Below are 20,258 nucleotides of genomic sequence, written 5' to 3' on the forward strand. Positions count from 1 at the left end.
TTGTAAGTATTCGATAATTTATTGTCTTTGGTTCGTTTTGTGCTTTGTAGAAAGTCCCTATCCTGCATGATCATTACATTATAAAATCTGTCAGTTGCAATCTCAAGCCAGATTGAAAACATGAAAAACTTTGTGTTCTCGTCTACATAAAAAAAAAAAGACTTGTCATTATGCTAAATCGGTAACGACTGAAGATTTCCGAGACTCAATCTCTGACTATCAAACGTCGAGCCAACTTTATCTCGGTTATTGAATTTTTTTTTTTTTTAAGTAGTTTTTCACTAGGATCTTTTAAAATTTGACAAGCCTGCCTATTCAGATTTATGTCCTAACATGGTTATATGGTGATTATTTACATTTAGCAATCAAAAGAGACCTGTGATCCAGTTTAAGGTCACTATCCTCTGGCCGAGAGCCATTAGATACGCATACTTTCCATTGTTTCCCTAAAGATTATAAATTCTATACATGTAATGCATTCTGTGCCACGGTGCAAATGCTGTGGCACGATTTTGAAAAGTAATTAGTTCATTTGTTACTTTAAAAGGCGCTTGACTGAAAAGCGGAACAGTCCATTTGCAACTTTTGCTCAAAAAAGCACGTCTAGGTTGTGACAAGAATGTCAATTAGAGAGGCCCTCCGTGTAGAACATGGTGATGAGCTCTGTTAATAAATTACTCAGAGGAAAACCAAGAAATATTACATAGAACATTCTGTTGTCTCAGAGTTGTACAAAATATCTATTTTTACCTTTAATGACTTTCTCTCTTGCAGAGACATGACTTAAAGCTGCTGGCACAGAATGACATGAATCCGCAAAACCTCTGTTGGTGTTTATAGACTTACTGATGTCAAAATTATTTGAAATGAATTGAAATCTTTCCCTCCATTACAATACGACATTGTTTGTGTCATTTTATTATAATTTAGATTCTGAAACCTTTATTTTCAGATAGTAGGATCACTTAGTAGTAAGTGATTAGTATTACTTGCTAATATTCATGAGGTTAGGGTTAGATGACTAAACGATGACAGAATTATAATTTTTGTCTGAGCTATTGATTAACCATTTTGAATAAAGCTTCTTTTGCTTTTGTTCTGATCTCAGGGCTTCCTGTTTTCAGGATGTCTTCTCTGATAGATGCCTGTTGGAGGTAACCGAAACACTCTACAGCCATTTTTTTCACCCTGGAGTGGACATGGTCCATTGGGCCACTCATCTGGTGACATGTGTCTGGATACAGGCTATAATGTCTTCTGCATTAGACACTTGTCCCCCAACGGCCCCCATCGCTGTGGACTTCTCGGTGCCATACCCCATGACTTACTTTCAGACCCGCAATCCCATCCAGAACATAGTTACCAACTCCCTTTTCCAAGAGGTCTATGTGGCCTCTCAGAACGTCATCGAGGCAGTGAACATCACTCTAGGGAAACTGTGGGAACTCCGTACGGGACCGGTGGCCAGTCCGGAGTGTGAGATTTGCAATTTGTGTGATATCGCAAGAGATCCCTTCCATGAGGACACAGACAATGAGGTGTTGCTCTTAGACACGTTCCTGATGTACTTGTACTCGTGTGGAAGTTCCCAGTATGGAGTTTGCTATTTCCATCAACTCCATGAAAACGGAAAGCCTCCTGGGCCTTCAAAGTGTTTATTCCGGAAGAAGTTCAACTCTCTGCAGTTCTGTCCGGATTGCATCGCTAGTCCTTTGGGAACTAAAGTCTCCATGGTGGAAGAAGGTCAAACGGTTTACTTCTTTGTCGCGGCAACAGTGAACAGCAGCGTGACTCAAAAATACGGTCGCATGTCCATTTCCGTACGCCGACCAGTTGCAACCGAGGATGGTTTTTACACCGACGTCAGAGGGTTGACGGTCTTGCCTGCTCTATGGCAGACATACAGCATTGAGTACATCTACAGCTTCTACACGCAGGACTTTGTCTACTTCTTGTCTGTCCAACGAGAGAGAACCGACTTGGACACTTCGCCCTTTCAAACAAGACTAGGCCGTCTACCACGCCACGAGTGGGAGATGCGACGGTATCGTGAAATTGTTTTAGAATGTCGCTTTGAACCCAAACGGCGACGGAGAAGCAACGTCAGTGAACCTTTCAAAGACGTGGTCTACAACGTGGTTCAAGCGGCCCACTTTGGGAAGGCTGGACGGGAGCTCGCCGATGAGCTGGGCGCTGAAGAAGAGGATGATATCTTATATGGCGTGTTCGCTGTAACTGATGACTCGGGTGTTCCTGAAGATGACTCGGCACTTTGTGCGTTTCCGATGGATACAGTAAACACAGCAATAGATGACGGAGTGGAGGACTGTTGCAAGTCGGGACCAGAGCAGCTTTCCAGAGGCCTTTGCCATTTTCAGCCCTGTGAGAGCTGCCCACACGAGGTTGGTGCATTTCTGCTTATTTATTTACCCCTTTGTTTTTGTTCACAACAATCTACTGTAAATTCTGTACGATTCTGAACCAATTTTATGGAAAGCATCCACGACATACTGCCGATTACCACAGAAAACAATCAATGACTTCTAAAGGGAAAATGCAATTAAGCACCACAAATAAACATGTAAATGCCACACTGTTATGAATGTTTAATTGTAGCATATGACTTTACGTGTGGTTTTGAAGAATTGGCTGGTGGACTGCATTTCTTGTCCATCATAACTTTCCATATGTTGGCTTTAATAGTTTCCGTCTTCAGTCTGTTTGTTATTGTTTTACAACAACAATTGTTGTTATTGTTTGAGACCTGCGAAGATTTCTAAGTGGGTAATGTCATACCATGCCACCTTAAGAAAAGCCTAAAGGTATTTTAATTGGCTTGCTTTTTTATTTTTTGTTATTTTGTTGTAAAATGGTTTGAGTGACCACAGTCTGGGTCATAAGTCACTTGCTTTGTCTCATGTCTTTGTTTGTTAGGATTTCAACTTCTATAGAGAGTAAAATTGCCACTGAATGCACACTACACATAACTGTGTGGTCTGATTGAAGAAACCATGTAAAAATCCTTCATAACTATTTACACTGAGGCTCAGAGATGCAATCTGTTTTTCAAGCACTTATTAAAGGGGGGGTAAAATACCAGGTTTCAGTCAATCTCATGTTAATCTTGAGTACCTATAGAGTAATAGTGCGTCCTTCATATCTCCAAAAAGTCTTTAGTTTCATCATATTTATAAAATAAAAATACAGCTTTCCGATTCTATCCGGAAAAAGCCGAGGTCCTTGATTCTGGGAGTGGGCGGAGCTATAGAGTCAAGCGGGAGCATCCACAACATACAAACTGCATCCACTGTTCCAGTAACACTGGGTTCATTGGGAAGCTGAACAAGGTAAACTTTCCCTCACATCCCTAAACACACTTTTTTGGAGACATTCTTGACATCAACCATTCCTATTTAGCGCTGCTGCTGATGATTTCCGGTAGTAACGCGTCGATGAGCGCGGTCTTTCTCTCCTCTGGTTGACGTGTGCGTGAACGCGCTTTTCCGAGAGCAATGCTCATATAAGGAGTTCCACTCTGGTCTACGTCATTAGATCTACGATAGAAAAAAACCAGCCGAAACGTGTTGCAACCCGGAAGTATGATTTTCAGCACAGAAATTCTCTGTTATTCGTTCAAAATAACTTTTCAAACTTTGGCCATTATTAGCATGAGAATCCATCTCTTTAACACTGTAAACAACTCTGAATATATGAAACACCATTGTACCCCCCCTTTAAGTGTTGCACTTATACACATGCACACAAAATACAACAATATTTTTTGCTAATGCAGGAATTAAAAGCAACTATTGTAGTCCAATAGAATTATTGGGAAAAACATAGTTGCAAAGCCATTTGGCACCCGCTGGACAGTTGGTTCAGACAGATAGCAAAAGGTTTATGAGGTTGATATTGCGTTATAGTCACTGTTTTTTTTGGGCTGTGCTTTTTGTGAGTCTGATCATCTGAGACATTACTCATGACTTGGAAATGATTTAAAACTTGAATCAGACTTGCAAAACAGTGACCTGCTTGGCATGCTGGCAAAATAACACTTTAAAACCCCCAGTTTTTAAGTTTTTGATGCTTCCATCATTTTGAGTTTCTTCATGCCTTTTAAGACAAGATTCTTAAGTAGACTGTGCTTTGCTTTGTGTGTGTTTTTCTTTTTCTGTTATGTATATTTCATATTCAAGCCTGCAATAGCTCTGCTTCAGCTAGACTATCTAACATCTGTTAAATAACTTTCTTAAATCTAATGTTCCCCTGCTCTGTATCACAGCAGGATTCTTAGAAAACAATCTCAGCCACTTACAGTATGTCCTCGCTTAATTTTCTTTCATTATAGAAAGCCTTAAATGTCTGATTTTCAGTTTTGTGGAAAGTTTTGGAACATTAAAAAAATGTGAATGGAAAAAATGCACTTGTAAGGCAAAGTGTTTTAGAGGAACATTTTTTGGGCATGCGGCAGATAGAACACTAGGCTCAACTGAGGGTGTCAGAGAAACTTGAAATTAGGGAGGAGGACATTGAGTTCATGATTATGGTATGCATTCTAAAATTATTCTTTTTGCGGGCACTGCATATTTGCTAGAACTTATTTGTATCATACCTTTACATTTCTCTGTATATGCCTATAATGCTAATGTACATTTGAAATTAGTTATAAGCAGCATAAATGTGTTTGGCTAGTGTTTTAAAAGTTTTCACCAAAGATCATTGTTTCAGTGTCCAGATGAAAACTGACTTTACGCAATCCAAATATCCCAGTAATGTGTGGGAGAATGTCTCGGAAATCTCGGAAAGTGTGATTGCGAGTTTGGTGCTATAAAAACACAGTTTACAGATTGGTATGCGTGTATGAGTCTGTGTTAGTGTAGTTAAAAGAAGAGTTTATCCATTGTGGTCAATGTTTATGGGAAATGAGTGGGAAAATTACAGTGTAATTTTTGAGATTTCAATGAGAGACACAGAGTACCCATTTTGTTAAAAAGGATGATTTAGCATTTTGAACAGGTAAAAATGTTTTCTAAAAAACATCAACTGCAAAGAGCTGGTTTAGTTTGTGGTAAATCAGTCTACATAGTAAAATATGTAGATTAGAGTGTTTCCACACTGGGGAATGCATTAGTGGGAATTGGTCTGTCTGTCTGTCTGTCATTGTTCTATCTGTATGCCTCTCTATCATTCATTTTTCTATCTATCTGTCTCTATCGTTCATCATTTTGTCTGTCTATCTGTCTGTCTTTTTTATTTTACAAATTGATTTAGTATTTAGTATTTTATATTTTTTACTTTTTACTTTTTTTACTTTTTATTTTATTTACTTTGTATTGACCTAGTTTCTTCCTTTTTTTGAACATCCCAAATGTTATTTCCATGTTATGCTAAGTCTAGTTATTTATTTACAAACACACAAATAACTTTAGTGTGTGGGTAAATGACTTATTTTAGAAAATGAATGAAAGTGTTTGTGGAAATGTCTAACTTTTGGATGTTGTACCTCAGAACATCTATTATAAAGTCAGAAAAACAGATATCTGTAATACAGCAGTGCGACTCTGTTTGTTTTCTTGCATATGTGTGATCAGAGCATGGAGCACAATATGACCTGCAGAGATCAGCCCACCCTGGTGTCCCAGCCGTACTACAGAGTAGACCTCTTCAACAGACAGATGAGAGGCGTTCTGCTCACGTCTATACTGGTCACCAGCATCGACAACAAGACAGTGGCTCATATAGGCACATCAGACGGGAGACTCCTGCAGGTGTGGATCAGAAAGAAGATAGTTGCTAGCTTTTGATTTATCATTATATCAACCTCTTTTCTTTTCACACCACAGCTTGTCTTGAGAAGGTCCAGCCCGGTCATCTTTGCCAATTACTCCCTTGTAGAGAACCAGAAGGTGTCGTCTACCGCAGCGGTTCTCTCCCCAGACCATCTACTGTTTGTTGTTGGAGATAAGGTATGATCCAGATACAGTTCCAACCATGACTTCACATAAATCTTTTTAATTAGTATGCAGTATGCAAGAAATATTCCAAGTGGACATGGCCAAGTTTCCAGAAGGCTTTATTCCTTATTTGGGTTAATAACACAACCGTTGTATATTCATAACTGGCAGATGATTCAGGTGCCTCAGAGAGGTCCAGGTTGCCGGCACTTCCTCACATGTGCCATGTGCCTGACCGCACCAAAGTTCATGGGGTGTGGCTGGTGCTCGGGTCAGTGCACCTGGGCTTCTGAGTGCTGGGGATACTGGGGAAATGAGTCGTGTCCGCCCGGCATCACAGAGGTGAGATATGATTTGAAAATGAATTGTACGGTCTACAACAAGACTGTAGATGTAAAGAATGAATACATGTGTATATATATATGTTTATACATGCACTGCCCGGCCAAAAAAAAGGTTGCTGTTTGGATTTATTATTGGATCATAATTGCTGTGATCATAATGTTTCTATCATGTTACATGTTTGGCAAGTTCTTTTAACCCTAATTGAGTGTGTAGCTTTTCAGTTCTTAAACAACCATGTAGGAACTAGGAAGACACATCAAGGCCATATTCCATATTTCCATAATTCTTTGGTCAAGGTCTTGTATTGTCAATGCAAGAGTCAAGCACTCTAAAGTTTCCTCCAGCACATGCCAAAGACTTGAATGAATTTAAGGTCTGGACTTTGCCAATTCATGTGAAAATGATTCTTCATGGTCCCTCCCAACCATTCTTTCACAATTTGAGCCTGATGAATCTTGACATTGTCATCCTGGAATATGGCCATGATGTTTCTACATGGTTGTTTCTGAAATGAAAAGTTACACACTCCATCAATTAGGATTAGAAGAACTTTTGCCAAACATATCACATGCTAGAAACCTGGTGGTGGTTGATGAGAGATTCCCTGATATGATTGTAAAGCGCTTTGGGTGTACAGTAGTTCATATAAAAGCGCTATATAAATGCCTCATTCATACAGAAACATAATAATCACGGCAATAATGATCCAATCATGGACTAAGCATTTGCCTGTATAAATCCAAACAGTGACTTTTTTTTTTTGGCCGGTAGTGTATACATGTGTTTATATATGTTTACCCACAGGGTAATAGAAAGCCTTTAGCAAATAAAACATGAATGGAAATGTCCTGTGCTCAGTTTTTCCCCAAGACAGCGCCCCCTGATGGTCAGAGTGAGATGACTCTGTGCGGATGGGAGTTCCAGTCGCCCCTGCGACCCGCCATCACGACCAGAACCCATGAGGTGAAGCTGGGTGAGACCGCCTGTGTGGTCCAGCCTCACAAAAGCAACAACACACAGTATGTATTCCTGATTTCCTCTTCTTACAGATTATGAATAACAATAAAAGTGGATTTTTTCCTCGTACACTCTACTGGTCAAACTTTGGTGGGATTTTTTTTTTTTTAAAGAAATGAATGCTTTATTCAGCAAGAATGCATTAAATACATGCAAAGATTTTTGTGTAAATTTACACTTTGTTGAAAGAAATTCTTTTCAAATAAATTCTGTTCTTTCTAACTTGCTATTCATCAAAAAATCCTGAAAAATTTAGTTTTGTTTCCACAAAAATATCAAGAATATAGAGAACTGGTTTCAACATTGATAATAATAATAAGAAATGTTTCTTGAGCAGCAAATCTGCATATTAGAATGATTTCTGAAAAATCTTGTGAGACTTGACTGTTGTTATGATACTGAATTTTTTTTTTTTTTGCTGTTTTATTTTAATTTTTATTAAAAAAATGTAGCCTAGGTGAGCATAAGACACTTCTTTAAAAAAATCATTAAACAATTTTACTAACCCCAAACTTAATATATAAATTATATAAAACCTTTGTCAAATTCACTTAACTGCACATTGAATAAATATTGTTAAAAAAAGTAATTTGGCAGTTAGGCTTAATTTTCACATAAATATTTGCAAAATAAATTTTGTATCCTCATGGAAAGTAGAAAGATTTTGGTAAAATTTTACATGGTTGAATGAAGGTAAGTGTTTAAGTCATGTAACTGGTCATTTTTCTGCCCAGCTTATTGTGTAAGATCCGCTCTGGGGCGTCAGAGCCACTTTTTAAACCTGTGAACGTCACAGCAAAAGTGCACGAGGGCCGAGTCGAGGGCCGTTACTCTATTGAAGGAAGTGCAGAGATGCCTGGATTCACCTTTGTGGTAATTAGTTCATTCGTTACACAAGCATAACATGCATTTTCTTCTCTTAAAAATGTCAACTTTTTTTTTTTTTTTTAAATAGTCATTGGCAAGTGTTTTGACAATAGATCACCTTCGCTCAACATCCTTTTTTCACCAGGTTCCAAACATCACTGAGGTTCAACCTGACTATGGGCCGGTGGACGGAGGAACGCTCATCACCATCACAGGTCCTTATCTGGACTCTGGCAAGAACAGGAAAGTGACACTTGATGGAGAAACATGTCCAATCCGAAGGTGTGTGTGCATATCCATTATACAGTCTTCAACTGGTGGCCTGAAGAGGCCAACATTTTTGTGTGAATATGCCTAAAACACAATATTTTGTATTAAAATAATGTTCACTAACTCTCAAAAATGTTAAGGTTGGTTTGATTTTTTTTTTATATGTCTTTGAAATAAGTCTCATTTGCTTACGAAGGCTGCTTTTATTTAATCAAAAAATACAGTAAAAAGAGTATTTTTGTCCAACATTATTTAAATTATTTAAATAACAGTATTATTATCAATCTTGAAAACAGTTGTGCTGCTTAATATTTTTGTGAAAATGTCTTTGTGTTTCAGGATTCTTTGATGAGTAGAAAGTTTAAAAGAACAGCATTTATTTGAATTACATTATTAATGTCTTTTACGTCACTTTTGATCAATTGAATGCGTCCTTGCTTAATAAAAATGAATGACGCCAAACTTTTGAATGGTATTACATGTATATGATATATTAGAGTAATGATTAATTTAAATGTTAAATGTGTGAAATATATAATTAAGTATGTAAATGCATGTTATTGTTGGCCAGGTCTAAAATGCACAGTTTCATACAATCCGTAATGGTGTTCATGCTTCAGTGTATCTGTGGCCAGAGGAAACCTGTCCTCCATCGTATGCGTCTCTCAGCCTGTGACGGAGGTGAAGGACGTGGTGCTCCGTGTCTACATCGATAAGTCCCGTGTTGTGACCACTAACGTCTTCCGCTACAAAAAGACCCCTGAGATTCTTGCGGTGCTGCCCGATTGCAGCTTTGACAGGTACTGTAGATGCAGGAAGTTCTAAGTTGTTCACTTTTTGGCAACTTCAGAAAATATATGGATTGTCTAACATTTTATCTTGCTGAATTGCAGTGGGTCAAGAATCCTCATTGAAGGCCGAAATCTGGACTCTGTCTACAAAACTGTTGTCTACTTTAAACCCAAAGAAAGCCACCTCAAGCCTGTTTCCACTGTATGAACTGTACACTTTTGCTCTTGAGTTATTTGATACTGCTGATCTTCTGCCTTGTTTATTTAAAGGGGTCTTTTTTGCCTCGTTTATCATGAGGAATATTGCTTAATAGGTTAAAATAAAAATGTATTGTATTATTCTGAAACTTTCAGAACTCAAAAGTTCAAAAAGATTTATTTTAAGATTTAAGCTACTGTAGGATGGAAAAACGGTCAATTCTAAAATCCTTAAGAATATCCTTAAATCCTTAAGAATCCTTAAGAAACCTGCCAAGTGTGAACACACCCTTAGTGACCACAACAACAATGCATAGATTTTGGTGGCTTCAGAGCATGTAATGGTTCTTCCACCGAGAGCTGCGATTATAAATGAAAGATTAAAGTGTTTTAAATCTTTACGTTTGCATTGCAGCCATAGTGTTTTCATCAAAGTGTACAGATATATATTTGTGGGCACATGGCACAACCTGACATTCGCCTTGTTTTACTTTTGTTCTGTACTGTTGTTCTCTGAAGGAGTGCAGGGGTAAAGCAAAACCCACCCGAATGGAGTGCATCACCCCCGTCTTCCATCGGGATGAGACCGAAGAGGGCGAGCTCTCGTTTGACATGGACGGAGTGGTTGGCCTCTGGAAACAAGACTTCTCCTACCACCCCTATGGCAGACCCATCCCGTTTGAGACTGAAGGTCACATACTGAGACTCTACCCTGGGTTTGATGAAGTGTCCTTGCATGTATGTAGAGACTTCCATTATTAAATCACATTATTCCATTGCTGCCTCCATTTTTCACTCTCAATCATCTTTCAATGTATGCCTTGATAATGTATTATGGGGTCCACAAGTCTGAGACCACATTTAAAAACCTGGAAAGCTTTTAGAATTTTGAACATTTTAAAAGCTAAATCATATTTAAAAATAAATAATTTTCAGTAGTTATATCTTTCACTATAAAGACACTGTTTGTGATTATACAACTTTTTTTTTTTTTATGACAGCATCAGAAGTTGAACCTTGTGAGTTCTTGCATGTCAATCACGATGACGGTTGGAGACGTTGACTGTGGTGCTAAAGTTCTAGATAATGAGATCACATGCAGGATCCCTAATAATATCACTATTCCCAGTGAGGGTTTACCTGTGAAGGTGAGTGCTTGAAAGTATGTGTAGATCTATAAATGCAGTCATTTTAACTTGTCTTTAGCCAAAGCACCTCGATTGCCATTAGCTGCATAATATAACCTTACTCTGACATGGGTATTTTCTCATGCCAGGTAACAGTTAATGGGTACACACATAATGTTGGCACTGTAATCTTGGTCAGTAACCACTATATGGTGGGTATTGTGCTTGGCATACTGGCAGCTCTGGTCACGGGTGCGGTTATGGCCTTCATTGTGCTGAAACATCTGAGGAAGCAGAAAAAAGGTGAGCACATTTCACAATTTCCTTTCATTTAAGCATTGCCAAGTCATATTTTGCGGTCAAGTCTTTTTCAGTCATTTTTCAGTTACACATCTTAGCAAGCACAGTTAAAACAGTTAAACAGAGTTTTATTTTTTTTTCAAATCCACAGCTTCGCTGGCAGAAAGTCGTCTGTCTTATTTTTCCCACAGTCGTTCACGTAATAATAGTGTGGATTTATGTCCCTTAGGAGACTACAGACGTGGTGAGACGACACCTTCACATCAGCAACCAATTAAAAAAAGATCATAATGATCGATCACTGAAATTATCAGCGTTCTCATATTTTTTATTGAAGTATTTTTTAATATAAGTTTTAGATATATAATTGAATGGTTTCTACTAGGATGTGGGAACAGTTCTGGTTCGGTTCTGATTCTAATTTCATGTGCAAGAACAATAAATGGAAACCAACATATATCATAATATATGTTTTAATATATAAATATGTATCTTATTAAATAAAATAAAGTATGTGTCCTACAAAGAGCACTACCCTAATTTCTGTTCACATTAAATATTAGGTCTACACATTTACTTGATGGCTAAAAATATTTCGGAAGCACAATTTTTCTTTGCTCCTTGTAGAACTGCCCGTCACAACCATCATTGCACCGGCTGGGGTCGTGGCGTTCCCAGGCCTGGCCTACACAGGCACCCTGGACACAACCCTGACCCCTCTCATGCCCCCAGAGAAGATCTCCATCACCAGTTTCCGGCCTGAGCTTCTGGAGGAGGTGAAGGACGTGCTGATCCCAGCCTCCATGCTCAAGGTTCACCACCACCAGATCATCGGAAAGGGTATGCTTATAAATCAAATATGCCCAATGCTGCAAATAAGTTCAATATATTTGCGTTAGAAAGTTTGGGGTCGATAAGATTTTTGATCAAAAATACAGTAAAAACTGAAATATTGTGAAATATTTTTTATCATTTTAAATAACTATTTTCTCTTTTAATGCATTTTAGAAAGAAATGTATTCATGTGATGCAAAGATCTTCAGTGTCACATGATCCTTCAGAAAGCATTCTAATATGCTGATTATCCTGATTTTGTGGAAACAGTTATACATTCTTTTTTTGAGGACGCTTTGATAGATAGAACGTTCAAAGGAACAGCATTTATTTGAAATATAAATCTTTTGAAAGGTTATGAATGTCTTTACTGTCACTTTTAATTAATTAAATGCATCCTTTCTGGATAAAAGTATTGTAAAGTATTAGAAAAAAAAAATGACTGACCCTAAACTCCAGGGTTTAGAACTTGATATTTATATAGAACTCAAAAAAAGCAATTTCTGAAAAAGGGAATAAGGTCATATTTTGAACTTGAAGATAAATAAACATGCTTTTTTTCATAGGACACTTCGGCACCGTTTACCATGGTTACCTCACTGACCACAACAACAGAGAAATCCATTGTGCTGTAAAATCTCTCAACAGTAAGAAACTCCTCAATGGCTCATAAAGAGACTCCTGAAAATCTGAACTGCACACTTGGGATGACCTACCTGATGAAAAACATTTATTTCTCACAATGAGCTGCCGTTAAATTGGCTAGCTGTTTGCAGTGTTCCTGTTGCTTAAACCAAGGTCATGGGTTCGAATCCCTGGGAATGCAATAATTGAGTAAATGTCTACCGTACCTTGAACGCAATGCGAGTTCCTATGGATAAAAGTGTCTGCCAAATGCATACATAGTAGTTTATGAAAAAAATATTTTCATTCCAAAATATTAAAAACATTTGTTTTCAAACAACATCCTGGGTAATTTTTTAGAAGACCGATCTCTAAATCTAAATTGACTTAATAAAATATAATATAAATGCTTGCATGACAACTGTTTTTCTCTCTCTGGCAGGAATAACAGATGTGGAAGAAGTGGAGCAGTTTCTGAAAGAGGGCATTCTGATGAAGGGGTTTCATCACAGTAATGTTCTCTCTCTTCTGGGTATCCTGCTTCCCGAAGAGGGACTTCCCTTGGTAGTCTTACCTTACATGAAACACGGAGACTTGCGTCACTTCATTCGCTGTGAGAAAAGGGTCAGTTGCTAGAACTTGAACTCAGACACATCAAATATGTTATGTATTTTGCCTTACACCATTGCCTTGCACAACAGGTTTGTATTTGTGGATGGATTTCACAACATGACCTCCTGCACTGCTCATAACCTTATAGAAGTTCCAGGAAGTGATGTTGCCAAAAATTACACAAACTTTGTTTTTTTAATTATATAGTCTTGTTGTCTTATCCTAGAATCCCACAGTTAAGGATTTGATTGGCTTTGGACTCCAGGTTGCCAAAGGAATGGAGTATCTGGCACAAAAGAAATTTGTACACCGGGATCTAGCAGCACGCAATTGCATGTGAGTTTTGCACGCCCAAAGATTATGAATTAAGGCCCTGATATACTTCAAGCGAAATCGAAGAACAAACCGATGTGACGTCATTTCCGTTTTTGATTGGTCAGTTCACCCAAAAATGACAATTATCAAATAATTTACTCACCCTCAAGACATCCTAGGTGTATATGACTTTCTTCTTTTAGACAAACACAACTGGAGTTATATAAAAAAATATCCTAGCTCTTCTAAGCTTTGTAATGGGAGTGAATGGTACCATTTTTTTAAGCCCAAAAAAGCACATCCATCCATCCATCATAAAAGTAATCCATACGGCTTCAGGGGGTTAATGAACGGCCTTCTGAAGTTAATGCTTTTGTAGAAAAATATCCATATCCATAATTATAACTTTATAAACTGTAATCACTAGCTTCCAGTAACGTCCATCCACGAGAGAGTCGAGTTATGGCGTATGACGTAGGATTTAGGCGTAGCGTCTTCATTGAGAGTAGACGCCTCTCACGGTTCAAACAAATAGAGCTGGGCAACAAATTCAAGCTCCTTCGACATTTCTCTTTAAAAATTGTGGTTTTAGACTACTAATTTGTGATCAGTCCTTCCGTCCTTAAGTCATTAAGCTAAGAATGAAAAAGAACTTCGCTGTTACTATATTGGGGGCTCCAAACTGATAAAAAGTTAGCTTGCAAAGCTCCAATTTTTGTTAGAACATCAATGCATTATTTTACTTCACCTATACCAACTATTCTTTCTTATGGATGTAAATGCACAGTGAAGTTCAAAGTGCAATTGTGAATTTGGTACTGACTCAACCAATGTTCTCTCAGGCTTGATGAATCCTACACCGTAAAGGTAGCAGACTTTGGAATGGCTCGAGATGTGCTTGAGAAGGAGTACTACAGCGTCCAGGATCACAGGAAAGCCAAATTACCTGTTAAATGGATGGCCATTGAGAGCCTGCAGACGCAGAAGTTCACGACCAAGTCAGACGTGGTGAGATATGAAAATGAAATATGCTTGCGTTTAACTGCTGGATTACAGTAAGTATTAATTGTACACTGTTTCTTCTCAACTTTTTATTCTGTCTTTGACTGCAGTGGTCTTTTGGGGTTCTGATGTGGGAGATGCTCACTCGAGGAGCCAGCCCGTACCCTGAAGTTGACCCATATGATGTCACACATTACCTCTTAAAGGGACGACGGCTGCCTCAGCCACAGTATTGTCCAGGTCCCTTGTAAGTTTCTCTATTTTTCTACAGGATGCACTTATACTCCAACTTACTTTTCTTAGTCGATCGATAATGTTGGTGTTTAGGAGAAAGTTAGGCTTACACAGGCTGGTTTTATTCTGCATTTGTTTTTTCCATTCTTCCATTTGTTTTTAGACATTGCTCCACAAGAGTGACATGGCCTTTTGGAATTTCAATGGTTTTAAGTAGCTGTCAATCCGTTTAGTGTTTTTCCACCATTTGAGGTTCAGAGGGTTTAGAGCTTACTCAGTATTCAGAGCGGTGGAAAAGGTCAATCGAAAGGTTATTGCGAATGTCCCTTCAATTATCCATCACCTCAAGCTCTACACTCAGAGAGTTAATCATCATTCACTTTCAGACAGAGGGAAATATTTAAAAAGCAACACAGTTTTTAATGTTCCCCAAGTGACACTGCAAAACTTTGTAAACCTTGAGAGATTTCCAGCAATCACTAACCCAACTTAAGTTGAACTGTGAAAAATATGTCTGGGAATATTCTAAAAGAGTTCCATGGTAACAAAACAAGTTTTAGATATTTAAAGCAAAACAAAAGTATCACCTTTTGTTTTTCTTGGATATAGTTACAGAAGCCCCACATACACACACAACAGTTAGCGCTGGTTCTCTAATCTGATTGACTGAGAGCCTTTTCCAGTCATAAATTATATTGAACAACAGAACTACATTTTAAAGGGCAGAGTTGTAAACTCTGGAACACTTGAGTCACTAACCATTCCTTAAATTATGACAGAGTGTTGTAACAGGATGTGGAAACATGACGGGTGGTGGAGTTCAGCCATGGAAACTGTGAATGTGTTTGACTCAAGTTCATATTGGGTTACTATGACGTTAGATGCCTGATTTGCGACAAAGCCGGTCACTTTTCAATTGAGGTGAGCCAGTTGAGAGATGACTGACCCTCAACTCTCTATCTGCAGGTTTGCCATTATGCTACAGTGTTGGGACCCCGACCCTGAGAAGAGACCAACCTTCTCCACACTAGTGTCCGCTGTAATGAGTGTCCTGTCCAGCCTGGAGGGGGAACACTACATCAGCCTGAAGGTCACATACGTCAATCTGGACCAGCCCCGGCCCTACCCCGCTCTAACAGACTCTGCCGATGAATATGATTCGTCAGATGCAGATGATGCAGGCTCAGTCTCTAGCTGATTGGCTAACTGGTTTGATACTCACTAAAAAGGGAGTCTTTTTCACGGCCTTGCTGACAAGGCAGTAGGTGTGTTCGACTTGAAGTGGTGCTGCGCAGACTGATCGGTGTATGACATTAAAGTACGGCGAGAGCGATTCGAAAGCATACGAACACACTACACACCTAATGACTGTGCTTTAAAGAGGACTTATTATGCTTTTTTTCTTTAGTGTGTAATGTAGCCGTTTGAGCATGAAAAAGGTCTGCAAAGTTACAAAGCACAAAGTCCACTATAAAGGGAGTTCTTCTCTATATCAGTAAGCACTGTTTCTGAACTCCCTGAAACGCCTCGATTGTAATCTTGAGTTCTGGTAACGTACACGTCACAATATCCCTAATTTATAATCATAATTCCCACCCAAAGGCATACACAAAAAAAGTTGCAGTTGCGTTGGTAGTGTGTTGAAACTTGCGGTTATAGTAAGGGTTGTGACATTTACGAAACACACCCAAAGCAGTTGACCAATCACACTGGTCCAAACGACCAATAAGAGCACATTGTTATTTTTGTAAAGAGGGGCTTCATAGAGACAGGGACTAAACTGAGTATTTCTGACAGACTGGGAAGAGAGGTGCTGCAACAATGTCAAAATATGTGATTTTTTTTTTCTTTTTGAACATTCAAGTATGCAAACCTATTCTAGTAGACCCCAAAAACAAAATCAAGACTTTGTAAAAGCACATAATGTGGCCTCTTTAAATAGCACGCTAGAATACTACTTAAACAGTACTATTTTAGCAGTATCCATAGTGGTGTACGGTATATGGATTTAATAGGGGCTTTTGCACTCAGTTATAGGAACTGGCCACCAGGGTGGTCCCCTGAGAACTGCCAGTAGATACTCTGTCCCTTACGTCCTGCCGTTCTGGTTGTTGTGTGGGATTTTTATTTTGACAATGCTGAGAACGTCTTCCTTAGTTTATATTAGATAAGTAAACAGTAGAAAGAAAGTAAACGGTAGACGAAAAAGTATTATAGCATTTGGCTTGTGGTTGATGCCCAATGTTGATATCTGAGCAGAAATACATGATCATGTTTCACTTGTTCCCTTCAAAATAGCGTTGGATTTCCTCCTTAGCTTAAAGGTTGAGTACTGCCTGGATTTCGGTGGTATTTCCATATTATTGGAGTAAATATATAGGCTATAAACTGTGTGTGTTTACATAGCTTTTTCAAAAATGGCGGGTACCGGTGTTTCGCATGTGTTCGACCAGTCAACGTACACTTACATCACTGGTAGTTCCTTTTGTGCTATTTTATGCTGCCTTCATATGCTTTCAGAATGATCATACATATGGGTTTCCTAGTTAAAAATTGGACATGAATGCCCTCTCAAATCATATTCACCTCTGGGAATCTTGGGAATAATTTTGATACCTAAGTTCCCTAGTTGGGACGGGCAATAAACTTTAAACATTGCGGAGGGGAGAACGATTCCTGCTGTGGCTGCTATTCTTTATTCGTTTTCACAACAGCTACATCGCCTTGTCTTGTCATTTAAAGTAATGCATATTTACATAAATAATCATATTGTACAGCGAAAATACCCTGTGTTTGACCGAAATTCAAGAATCGACAGCAGACTGACCATCTAGATAGGGCGGTGAATGTTTGTATGGTTGTGAATATTGGACGCTAAATTATCATTTTGGCTTTAATAAGATTTTCCCAATAAAATATAGAATAAAGAATAAACCTGGTGTCTTGAATCCTTTGAATGCGACGAGCTCGTAATCACGACTTCAGAAAGGGGAAGTTGTACATTTCCGATAACATGTGAAGGCAGCATTCAACCCTAGTCTGAAGTAGGAGATAATTTAGTCCTATAACTAAAATCGTTCCCTGTGCGAACACGCCAAAAAGCAGCTACTTCCACCAATAGTTATAGGAACTATAAAAGCATTCCTCCGGTGCGAAAGCCCCTATTAGGCTTTTATAATTAAACATTTTATAATGTATTTTTATAATGTAGCCTATGCAGACCTAATACAACATTCTGTAATGAACCTCTAGATGGCGCAGGCATTCAATCATATAATTCTCTATAGGGCACAGCTGATTGGTTCCTGCTGTATCTGTAGCCAATGAGCTTGCATGCTCAACCTTCAAATACTTGGTTAGCATTTGCCTTAGCAGCACAGCACACTTTCAGAAACCCTCCATCTTCCCCAGCTCCACCTGTCTAGATCTGCTACGGGTAATTCATGTATATTGTACACTTATATACTCACAGCAGCGCGTCATGTGTGTATTGGCAGTGGCAAGTCCTGTACTAAATATATCAACATCGTCATTCCCATCACCATGCCAAACACTCTGAGAGTTGTCATGACAGAACTACATTTATCAAAACGTGCAGTATACAAATGCAATCAAACTAAGTTACATTTATGTGTTGTTCATATCATATGACGTTATATTTTGCATATAACAGGGCGAAATGCTCGCCATAGAGCCAAAATACTGTGTGAAGCCTGTATGTATGTTAGTATACTTCTGGCCTTGTACTGTATGTGCAGTATTGTTAATGAAGCTTTTGAAGTGATTAACTGTGAAATGAAGTCAGCAGTGACAGTAACAGCACTTAACACATTTGTCTCACACTCAAGCACTGTCCTCATTAGAATTCATTTCAGTTGTAGAGGATGTATATTTTATTTATGAAACAACTACATTTTTATGTGAATAATTTTCAGTATTTCCCTATGTATATATAGGCCTATATCCGCACCACTTCATTTTAAAGATGGGTTGTAATCAGCGAGCCTTAACTTGTGATTATATCAGATGCTTGTACAGAAAAGGGATTGAGTGCACAATGTTTGGGATGAGTCAGCACTGAAAGGTGTTGAACTGAATATATCTCCGTGCTGCAGTTACAGAGCCTGTAGAAACGAGTGAGAATTTGACATCTACTATGACGCACATCTCTAAATAAAATCCAATTTTGCCAAAGGTGCCAGGGTTTTTGTGTATACTTGAATTATCTTGGGTAATACTTTACCCAAGATACAAAAATACTTTGGGTAATAAGAACTTATTAAATAGTTATTGGCTTCTGGAAATCACGAACAAAACCAAAATGCTTTTTTACATTGTATTAAAAAAGGTTTTGTTCTGATGAAATGACAAAGGGTCTATACATTGTATAGTTTTTGTTAGGCCATGATTTTTTTTTTTTTTGGAGTAAACTGTGACCCCGATATACCCGGCATTATGTCTTTGCATATTAAAGTGGGGTAGAAAAAAGTATTTTAAAATCATAAAAGGGAACACACTGTACCTTTGAGCTTGTGCTAGAAGACAACACTAGGGGTCAGTAAAAGCCTTTTCGTGATGGAGCAAATATTAAATGGGATGCGCTTTTCTCAGTTTGCAGCAAAATGAACAAAACAAAAAACAAATTATGATTCCCTCGTATAATTATGCAGTTTAAAGTCCAATAATCATTTTCAAAGCAATTTGATCATTTTTTTTTTTTTGAGAGAGAAGAGTGTGTCTTTCAATATCACTGTATGTATTCCTAGTCACTGTGTGTTATATTCTGTTATGCATATCTTTTATTCACATTTAATGCACAGACTATAAAACCTGCAATACTGGATTGACTGTACAATTGAAAACTTGTTGGCCGACAGTGTCAGACAGAAGCATGTAGAGAATAAAAAGAGAGATCCAAGTCGACAAAAGACACAAAGAACTCATGGTTCAGAGTTAGTAAGTCTCATTCCAACAACAGAAGCCAATACAAATAAAACCGAGAGGGAAACAAACATCATAACGTTATTTCCCCTCCCATGTCCCTCGCTCACTTCCTCTGTTATGAGATAAAAGAACCAAAGTAAATTCCCAGAAGATGCAGCCTTTGATTGTGAGCTCATATCTGCACCAGTGTCAAAAGTGTGTGTGTGTGTGAGGGAGAGAGAGAGAGAGAGAGAAAGAAAATTTCCTACTGGGTGAGATGAATAGTGAGCTGTAGACACAGGCTGCTCTCGCCGCATAGTCACAACCTGCAGCCTTGAACCCTTTCATCATGTTCTAACAGCTCGGATTTAGATCCACACACACACTTATGTATCTCTCTCTCTCTCTCTCTCTCTCTCTCTCTCTCTCTCTCTCTCTCTCTCTCTCTCTCTCTCTCTCTCTCTCTCTCTCTCTCTCTCTCTCTCTCACTCACTCACTCACTCACTCACTCACTCACTCACTCACACACACACACACACACACACACACACACACACACACACACACACACACACACACACACACACACACACACACACACGCTTTCATGCTTTATGGGGACATTCCGTAGACATAATGATTTTTGTAAGCTGTTTTTGCATATGACCAGAAATGTCCCCACAGGGACAATGATTTCAGATATTGCCATCTTTGTGGGGGGACATTTTGTCCCCATAACGTAGGGTTTACCTGATACACACACATATGGTTTCCATGTTTTATGGAGATTTTCCATAGACATAATTTTTATAAAAACTGTATATTCTATCCCCTAACCCTAAACC

The 20,258-nt window shown here is 38.5% G+C and overlaps 1 protein-coding gene across 2 annotated transcripts; it reads left to right on the plus strand.

The window, feature by feature from the left end:
• The first annotated feature begins 1,115 nt into the window (after positions 1–1,115).
• Positions 1,116–18,682, plus strand: mst1rb (macrophage stimulating 1 receptor b). Of its 2 annotated transcripts, XM_079598526.1 has the most exons (20): positions 1,116–2,402; positions 5,592–5,768; positions 5,844–5,966; positions 6,126–6,296; positions 7,158–7,318; positions 8,051–8,189; positions 8,329–8,465; positions 9,074–9,253; positions 9,347–9,446; positions 9,962–10,180; positions 10,444–10,590; positions 10,719–10,872; positions 11,021–11,113; positions 11,497–11,709; positions 12,270–12,350; positions 12,770–12,951; positions 13,166–13,275; positions 14,097–14,262; positions 14,367–14,503; positions 15,457–18,682. In XM_079598526.1, the coding sequence occupies exons 1-20, from the start codon at positions 1,200–1,202 to the stop codon at positions 15,686–15,688; spliced, it is 4,125 nt and encodes a 1,374-aa protein (XP_079454652.1). In that variant the 5' UTR covers positions 1,116–1,199; the 3' UTR covers positions 15,689–18,682. The 2 variants fall into 2 exon arrangements, with proteins under 2 accessions (XP_079454652.1, XP_079454653.1); XM_079598527.1 differs by lacking the exon at positions 11,021–11,113.
• The last annotated feature ends 1,576 nt before the right edge of the window (positions 18,683–20,258 follow it).

Source organism: Phoxinus phoxinus (genome assembly GCF_949152265.1).
Source record: "Phoxinus phoxinus genome assembly, chromosome: 22".
NCBI classification, from domain to species: domain Eukaryota; kingdom Metazoa; phylum Chordata; class Actinopteri; order Cypriniformes; family Leuciscidae; genus Phoxinus; species Phoxinus phoxinus.